General features: G+C 39.7%; 1 protein-coding gene across 1 annotated transcript in view; it reads left to right on the forward strand.

Annotated features, from left to right (window-relative positions):
• Positions 1 to 10,000, forward strand: part of zgc:158464 (uncharacterized protein LOC791139 homolog) — a gene marked incomplete at its 3' end in the record, with an annotated part of 83,007 nt that overhangs the window by 8,884 nt on the left and 64,123 nt on the right. The window contains exon 2 of the mRNA XM_043264305.1: positions 4,957 to 5,089. Coding sequence (XP_043120240.1) covers positions 4,957 to 5,089 — 133 coding nt within the window. The remainder of the gene's footprint in view (positions 1 to 4,956; positions 5,090 to 10,000) is intronic.

Raw genomic sequence — 10,000 nt, forward strand, 5'->3', positions numbered from 1 at the left:
GTTTCATAATTGGTGTGGAAGCGATCTGTCCTAAAGCATGGGTCTGAATGCAAGCGTAATGCATTTCTCATACTTTAATATTAATATTACTAACACTTAATTATGAAGTATGGTTAGCAGTAATTACTGCGTTCAAAATAGTAAATAATTATAGTTCTGCAAATTGGAGTAAAATGTCTCTTTGAAGAAGTTCATCGCTTTGGATAAAAATAAATGTAAATTTTTACATGTTTTTTGAAAAAAAAATTATACAGTATATAAAAAATATAATTATATATACCTTTATTTTTGCCGTAGTTTGCCTTAATATTGTATGCTTTTTAATATTAATGTTAATGTTTTAGCAGAAATGAATATAGACATTATTTTTATATTTTAATGAATGAATATTTTTTTTTTAGGTTTATAAAATAGCAATTTATATAATTATATAATAGCAAACATAATATGGACATTTTATTTGTATTTTTACTTTAATGTAAATATCCAAGTATATATTTCTTTTATAAATTATGTGCAAAATATATTCAAATATTTACCTAGTAGATTTATTATTTACGTTTATTGAGGTAAAATTAGATTTAATTTCTTTTAATTAAAAAAAATGCAGTACTAAATAAATTAATCGCATCCAAAATAAAGGTTTTGTTGACATAATACATGTGTGTGTGAAGTGTATATTATCTGTACAAACACAAATGCATTTCTATATTAAATATATATATATATATATATATATATATATATTATAAATGATATGAATGTAATCTATATATAATGCAAACAAAACCTTTTTTATTTTGGATGTGATGAATCATCTGAAAGCATTGAAATAGATACACGTCTATTAATTAATGAATGAATTTCTGTCTTTATTGAATGGAGGTTTATGTAGTGTTTGTTGTGAAGGGAAGGCCTTGGTCTGGTCCTGCTGATCTGAGAGCAGTTCTCTGTGTGTTTCTCAAGGGCACACACACACACACACACACACACACACACACAGCAGCCGGTCCCTCACGGAGACTCACGGGCCCCGCTTCACTAAGAGCCACTGCCCTTAATTATTCTCCCCTCGTTCAGCACAAACAGCTCGTTAAGTGTGCTTGAGCGGAGACCGGCTAAAACCACTCTGTGAGAAACACAGCTTCAGTATAATTATCCTTTCCTTGATTAATCCTTTAAATTACTGACAGTTTAGTCTTCTCAAATACATTTTAGTCATCAATTTAAACCAGGAGACTGAATGAAGTCTATCTGAACATGGGAATGTATGTAAAGATGAAAAAAATATAATCCAGCTAACACAAAAAAAAAAACACAATAAAAACACAACATAGTAATAAAAAAATGTAAAATAATGTTTAATATATATATATATGTGTGTGTGTGTGTGTGTGTGTGTGTGTATTTTTAAAATTTTTTATTATCATTTAATTATTTTTTTCTGTTAAAACAGTCAATTAAATTAAATTCCACTGTTAACATCCATGCATTAATTACATATTTATTATTCATCAGTGTATTTATTGGTAAAGTGTCTGACTGTTTTGTGTGTGACTGGAAATATCTTGCTAAATGTTTGCTAAGTTTTGTAAAATGGTAATAAATCGATTAATAAGTCCCATTATGTAAACTTCTTAGTTATGTTCATTTCACATGTGTTATGCAAATATATCACTTTTTAAAGACTTAAAATGTACAGTGATTCACGTATTCACGTCGTGTATTTTGTCTATTTTGCAGTACACTTTCAGGACAAATCATGAGTCTTGAGAGCCTTCAGTCCTCGCGCTGAGAGCAGTCTAGTGTATACTTTAGTCTGATCCCGTAAAGCTGTGCTGTGTTTGAGTCTCTCTGACGCTGGTTTCTGGTTTTAGCTGCAGTCAGGGTTTGGTGTGGTTTGGGTTCTCTCTCGTCTCTCTGTAAACACTGGAAAGGATGAGGGGAGTGAACATGGCACATTCAGAAAGCAACGAATCGTAGTGCTGTTGTTTCTAGCGTCTATCATTGTGCCATTAAGGTTTGTGATTAACGGTGATGTTTTGCAGGAACTTTATCTGTGGTAGGAAAGTAAGCTGGAGTTTATGTTCATGCTGGGTCTCGTCCCCTGTCTCAATCCCACAGTGCACTGAGGAATAGCCTGTAATTACATAGAGATGATGATGGCCTCCATGTTCCTGCTCTGCTACAGCCCCCTCATACCTTAAACTTAGAAAAATGCAGGGTTTCCAGCTAACTTTTTTTGGATCTTAGATTATGTAGATGTTTTTTTACAAAGAGTGTAGTTGTTTTGATGGTGAGATGCTCGTTCCACTCCACTTTTATGTAAATAAACTGCAGAAAGGAAATCGTTAGCGAGTTGTTTTTGGAAAAAGTCATTTTAATCGATTCTGTACAGCTTTGTTTGATTTGAGCGAATGCATCATGTCCGCCAGCGCCAGTGAAAGGGTTCTAAGTATGCTAATAAGTATCTTAAAAGCCTGGAGAACGTCAGCACTGTATGGTGATAAGCCACGCAAAGGCTTAAAAACACACAGTAGCACCTTAAACCCAATTGTGTGCTGTATTACTGGTGGAGGAATGCCAAGACTGCTGTAATATTAGCTTCATTCTTGTTGTCTGTCAGAAGAGTGGCAGCTGCATTCTGGAGAGCTGCACCAAAGACAGATGGTGCGAAGAGATTCCTGCACAGAGAGAGTTACAATAGGAAAGAAGAAAAACAAGGATATTGTACTGTTAAGGCACGATGTGATGCAACAATCGAAATGGAAATTAATCAGTTGCACTCTTAGAACGGTTGTGATAAAAGGTTTGGAAGATTTCCTCTCAGTGTCAGAAAGTATGTTCCCTACCGACCAAGGGTTAACTTTTTTTTAAGCGTGGAAGGACGTTCACCTGGTTTGAGAGTCTTTAGCATAGGTTGTGTTTGTGGAAAGGTGAGCCCAAAGGACACACGTGCAGCGGGAATAAAACGGGACCTAAAACAGAGCTCTGTGGGACACCACCGTTTACAATCACTAGAGGACTAGAAGACAGAATCCCCTTCCCGACGGCTTTCAGAGCCCGTGTTATAACTTATTAGAAATGTCATCCGGTACACATGAATCAAAAAGTTTCGACTGGAACATTGAGGTTTCCTTTTATGTGTGGCTGAGGTCTATTTGTAGTTCTCCAATTATGGTAATGCTCTTGTCTTTCTTCGACCGCAGACCGTAGAGAACAATTACAGAGATTCATTTCCAAAACACACACTGACTTTCTGCAAAGAATGCGAAATATGTCAGATGAATAGCATTTGTTTTAGTTTGTGTGTAGAGTGAGTCGCTTGGCGTGACCCAGCTTCTGCTGCTCTCCAAACCGTCTCATATGGTGGCCATTCTGCCCCAGAGAAACACCGAGAGATGTCCAAACGTCCGCCGGAGACCAGCACAGCAGATGGAAGCATCTCACTCAGCTCTTTCCTTCACGCCTGGGGCACGATCCCCGGCGTGTTTCATTTTAAACCGCAGATACTGTAGTATTGCCATTATACGCAATTGAATTATTAATTCGTACTTTTATTAATAATGAACCTCATTGTGAAAGGATATCACAGTTCCTCGAACATGGCATTAACGTTGCAGAATGAAATGTGTGATTGCATGGCTGGCGTCACGCGTGCATAGATCTTTGTATTGCTGGTAGTTTACGCTCTGTTGGACGACCGGTATTCCAGCATAACACTTCCTTATACAGAAGCTCATTGTTTTGTCACATCCTCCCTCGAAATAGTGCATTTAGAAGCACCGAGTCGTTGATTACAGCTTTGTGGTGTCAAGAGACTAAATTCCAATTTAATAAACAGTCTCGGGGTAATGAATGAATCTCAGAGTGTTGGTCATGTGCATCTAATTACCATCATGCGTGTGAAACGCACTTTAGAAAAAGGAGAAGAACAAGGCTGCAATTAAATGTGTCCGCCTGCCAAAGCCTGTATTTGTGCAATGTTGTGTGAGCAAAGAGGAAGAGTTTATACTTCTACTGTTGATTCTCTTTGTGTAGGCCACACCCACAAGCCACCCACAGTCCCCTGACCGTCTCCTACATATTTCACATGAATATGAAGTGGATTACCCTGTGATGATAGGCCAGTACAGTGTACAGTAGATGATTATGTGTTCACCTGGTTTGTGTGGTTTGACAACTGTGAGTCATTAGCATAGAGTTGAGTAGAATAATACTCATGTGCGGTGAAAATGAAATGGGACCTAGAACAGAGCCTTGTGGGTTACCAGAGGAAGATATTTTCCGATGTTGATGAAAACGGTTTCATCAAGCAGATCATGTAATACGGTAGGTTCTGACTTGTTCTAAATATGATCCAATAAACATGAATGGGAGTTGTCTAGAACATCAACAGAATCGTTGAAATCTGTTTATTAATAACCTTAAGTTTAGGAGTAGCACTGTCTTTGTCTGTGTTATATTTGTGAAATAATACATATATTTTTGGTCGTACAGTACAAGGCAGTCGCATAATTTTTACAGTATACGTGAGCAGTTATTGGCCACATGTTTAATACAGCATGGACGAGACTTAAAAATCTGGGCTAACAAGACTAATCTTAGAGAGTATTTGCGTGTGAATTTATAATTACTGCACGTGTGACTGAAGAGAGAGTTGGGCTTCCTTCTGGGCCGCTCACCATCACGCATCCTTTAAGTCCTGTCCCTGCAGAGAGAGGAACAGTGGGAAAGAAAGAAATGAATGAAATGAGTCTCATCCTCTGATTCTCTTGTCACAGGGTAACCCACACTTGATTGCACTTCTCTGTCCCATTTATAAAAGACCTTTAAAAGGACGTAGGCCTTGATATTGGCATGTTTTTACTCGTATAAATGCAATTTGGATTTTTGGAAGCAGCCTGGTGCCTGTGATGTAATTTAAAGGATGTTTTTTTCTCGTTCATTCTGCAGCTCATCATCCTAGAGGACTACGCCGACCCCTTTGACGCAGCGGACCAGGCGGGCGGCACTCAGACGGTCACAGAAAAGCCAACGGAGAACGACGGCTACATGGAGCCCTACGAAGCTCAGAAGATGATGGCTGGTAAGATGACGGTGTTTTCTCGCAGTAATTTACTGCGTTGTCTTTTGTGCGGCTTGATGATCGTGAACTCTGAAGTGGCTTCTGGGAGAATATAATCAAGCGTGATAATGCATCTGGGCCTGTTTAAATGTGTGCACTAGGCCCATGGGATCTCGCTCAATTTGCGCTTAGTAAGTCTTACTCTTGTTATTAAACAGGGCTTCAATTAGATGTGATTAGTTTTTTTTCTCGGCGCTTGGAAACGCGGTGTCTAATTTCCTCTGTATTTCGTTCTCTGTTTAGTGCTGTAAACAGAAAAACAACAATCAATTAGACGCTGCAGATTGCGATGCTTTCTTTATGCGTTTGGAAACAGCTGCTCGGTGCTTCTGTTTAGATGAAATTCATGGGTCTATGGCAGCAATTAGCCCAGCGTGAGCGGAGTAGTGCTCGAAGAAATCATCTCACCTGTCTGAATGAAGACAGCAGCCATATGTGAGCTGTCTAGAGTCCGGTAAATACAGCGCAACCTCCTTAAACGGTCTGTCAGGCGCTGTGGTACTGTGTCCATGTACAAGGGCACGGCCGTTTGAATGGGCTGTGATGGGCTTTGAAGAGGAATGGCCGTGTTCCTCCTCTCAGCGTGGCTTAAACAACGGAGGGGTGATCTGTCATTGATTCACCCGGTAGCCCAAATCAACCGACCACATTACCCAACACACGGAGCATGCAGATGCAGGGTAGCATGCAGATCAGTGTTTCTCAAGGTCAGACTGAGACGCTGCACAACTAGTAACAGGTGCAGCTTACCGTAAATGAAATACTGCGGTTTATTCACTCACATGATGTTTTAAACCTTTAAAGAACTATAAAATGAGTACACAAGCAGTATAACAAATATATACATATTTAGTTTTTGACCACTGAAAATGTGTCCTTACTCCGAGATCCTCACAGTCCTTCTTCTTGTTTCTGACGGTCACTATTGGCCTGTAATGCCATGACAATCATATTACGCAAACATTTCTACTGATAGAGCTACCAGTCTCTCTGTGAAAACAACATGACGCTGGCATCTTTCTAATGCCATTTTTGCAGTCCTGTGTTTTAGCTGCAGGTGAAAATGGTCATCGTGACCCCACTACAGTGAATTAGCGTGTCATTGCATGCATGACATTTAATATTCTGCTTTACATCACTGTGCGTGTTTGTCTTTCTGTAGACAAATATAAAAAAATCCCAAATTTGTGCCAGGGAAGTTTTGTGCTTGTGTGCTTTCCCGTGGTGAGCTGCTGGACTGATCCGTACGAGGAGCCTGCAGTGTTTGAGATGGTTGAGCTCAGTTTGAACAGATGACTTCACAGTTTAATCATTGACTCAGCGTGACTCTAACACTACAGTCATTGTGGAGCTGTTTGTTTGACTTCGGGTTGAAAGCCAGTCTGCGTCTCAGCTCATCGTTTCCCAGGTTGATGTTTCAGAACACGTCATCACCAGAACAGGACAGCTGGATATATTTATTTATTTTTTTTACAGTTGGACTGTGTTCTTTTTTTTCATACATTCATTTTTTCATCGGAGCCATCTGTCCTTCACCGAACACATAGGGAAAATAAATGAATAAATAAATGCATCTTGGATGTGCTTCATAGCTCTCTAAACAGAAGGGGAGATGAAACTGGCATACTACTGACTTGTTACTTTAATGTCTAAATGCTGTCCCTGTTTATTTTATTTTGAACATTTTGATTGATTTGTCTTTGTTCTGCACTGTGACTGCCTGGATTACACAAATCTGGTGGGGTTTTTTTAACTTAGGTTTATCTATTTATTTGGTATTTAAATATTATAGCAATTTTGTATTTAGAATTATGCATACTGTGTGTATATTACATTACAGCATTGAAATTTAGGTTTGTTGGAAAATGCAAAAATTACAAATTGTGTGTGTCTATATGTCTATATATGTGTATATATGTATGTGTGTGTGTGTGTGTGTGTGTGTATGTGTGTATATATATATATATATATATATATATATATATATATATATATATATATATATATATAATATATATATATATTATTTAATTTTGTGGTGAAACATGATCAGATCATATTCATCACAGACTTCAGGCGATTTATGTATGAATGCTTGTCATAATGTGTGTGTGTGTGTGTTTTCTCTGTGGATTGTGTGGAATGTGTTGGTGTTTTCCTGTCAGTATTTCCAGCGCCGCTGGAGTGTCGTCACACACACACTTGCATCACATGAATGCGTGTGTGTGTGTGTTTGCCGTTTCCTTCAAATGTGTGTGTGGAATATCTTACTAACTAAAGGAAGTGAGCAATAACTCTTGTGTTTCCCCCTTCCTTTCTCCTTCTGTCAGTCAGTCAGACACACTAAACTAACAGAGACACTTTCACTGTGCTGCTGAATGTGTTGAAACACGTCGGAGTTTCCGGGAGGCAGTAAGGCTGCTGTGACCCGTCAGCCTGAGCTCTGGTGTCGGTGTGTGTGTGTGTGTGTGTGTGTGTGTGACTGAACTCTGTACGTCTCAGCGACACGTTTCACCATGCCACAACTTTCCCACAATCCCCAAGGTCTCTGTGTTGCGCAAACACACTCACTCTCGTTTTGACTGGATTTGTCACGCACACACACACACACACACACACACACACACACACACACACACACACAGGTTGAGGGTAGGTTGGTGAAGCAGGGAGCAGCTCTGGAGTTCTTCTTCTTCTGCTCGTGAACACTCTCACACTGAGCTGCAGTTTCACAGCGTCTGCTGACTCAGGCTTTCTCTCACTCCCCAATATTTCACCACTCGGCTTTAGTGGGATGTGTGAGAATGTGTCTTCAGTCTGCTTTGTAGCAGGTTCGTGTGTGTGTGTGTGTGTGTGTGTGTGCATATACAAATAGACCATACTCATTATGTGTATATTTATGCATATACTGTATTTAAAGAGTGCCATTCAACAGAGCATCCATTATGCTACTGGCCTTTCATTTAAACTATTTCACCTATGTTTTGTACAACAATATGAACTATACAATAAAAAAGCAAACAAGGTAAAAATATCAGTACTGTTTGTACTTGTAGGGGTTAATGGTGACCACATGAGTATTAAACATTAACATTTTAATTGCAAGTGCAGAGTTTAATCAGACTAATGATTTGTCCAGAAGATCCAGTTGTGATATTTTAATTTACAAGAATAATAATACAATTATTAAAACATATGCATGGATGAATTGCTCACAGTAAGATTCATATGATGCATTTACAAAAATAGTGTAAAAGTGTAATTTGATGCTGACTGTGATACTTGTGCTCTGCTCTGTGATCTCTCTCCAATAAGGCCAACCAGAAAAAACAACAAAAATTGGGTCAGTAAATTTTAAGAATTGTATCACGCCAGTGGCTTTATAGAGGAAAACGGCATGATGCTGCAATCATCATTTTTATAGAAAAGTTTCCTATAAAGAGCTGTAGTGTGTGTGTGTGTGTGGTGATGAGATCAGAGTGAGTGTTTCTTCTGTGTGTCCCGTGCCCTGCAGATGTGTCTCTCTATCAGAGAGCTTTTATTAATCCACTCACTCATGCCTTCACACACACACACACACACACACTCTCACTCACAAACACATACACACTCTCTCTTTCCGTCTCTCTCTCACACACACACGCACACACACACACACTCTCTCTCCTTCAGTTTCCCACGTGTGTGTGCTCTCCGGCGAGCTGCTGCATGTTCGGTGAGGAGACGAGTACAGACAGCGCTCTGCTCGTGTCACGCTGTGTTTAGTTAGCGCTGAAGGTATTTGGGAGTGATGACACACTTCCGCTGAGCCGCGGAGCGTGGAAGTGTTAACACACACATTCCTGCGCTGTAGTGGGCGTCAGGGAGTGTCTGTGCATGATGCCTATTAAGTGTCCTCAGCAGTAGGCCAGAATCCGTCCTCCCACTCACTGAGTGATGTATCTCTGCTGTAATGTGAAGAGACCAGACCTTCCCTCCTTCACTCGTCCATTCAGCAACATTTAGGATGATATTGCTTTCACGGAATAGTTAAGAATTAACAAGAAAATCATATCGAATAACATTTGGACACCATTTAGCAATCACCTGTGATGTAATCGGAAACATTGTTCAAGTTGTTATTGACGGTTCGTAATCTTGTGTGGAGTTGGTGGTTGGTGTACAACGTCGTTGCAAAGGAACTCTAAGTTATGTGTATTATATTGTAGCATGGTAGAGTGAGTGCTCTGGGTGGTTACCAAGGCGTTGCTAGGGCGTTCTGGGTGGTTACCAAGGCGTTGCTAGGGCGTTCTGGGGGTGGTTACTGGGTGGTTACCAAGGTGTTGCTAGGGTGTTCTGACTGGTTGTCAAGGTGTTTTGGCTGGTTACCAAGGCGTTACTAGGGTGTTCTGTAAGCTGGTTTAAGCGTTCTCCAATAGAGACCATTTATTTATTTATGTATTCATTGTCTGCATTGACTTTCTTGGGTTGTCAGGTCTCTAGCTGTCACACAGTGTGTTCTGATACAGATTTATCACTTAATCGGCAAGCTGCATGAAATATATTGTGTTTACAATTATTTATGAAGAAATGAAATGATCAGTCAGAATGATTTCAGTATATGATGTCTTCAGAGAAAGTGAGCGACACTTTCCTCTGTCTGCTCAGAACCAGTTTCTTCAAGGCGCACACATGTTCAAGACTTTTCTAATTCTCACCTGGACATCCTCCTCATCCTCCTCACGATGAAGAGGCACACGTCTCAGGTCTCGAGTTTAATGGCTCTCTTCACATCTGTCATGTTTGACTTTCCAAGCCCTTTTTTTGAAGAACATAATCTGGCTTCCTTCCTGTCCTCCTCCTCTCCCAGTTTCCTTCCTTCTCCTGGTGCTC

Source organism: Puntigrus tetrazona, chromosome 18 (assembly GCF_018831695.1).
Source record: "Puntigrus tetrazona isolate hp1 chromosome 18, ASM1883169v1, whole genome shotgun sequence".
Classification (NCBI taxonomy): Eukaryota; Metazoa; Chordata; class Actinopteri; order Cypriniformes; family Cyprinidae; genus Puntigrus; species Puntigrus tetrazona.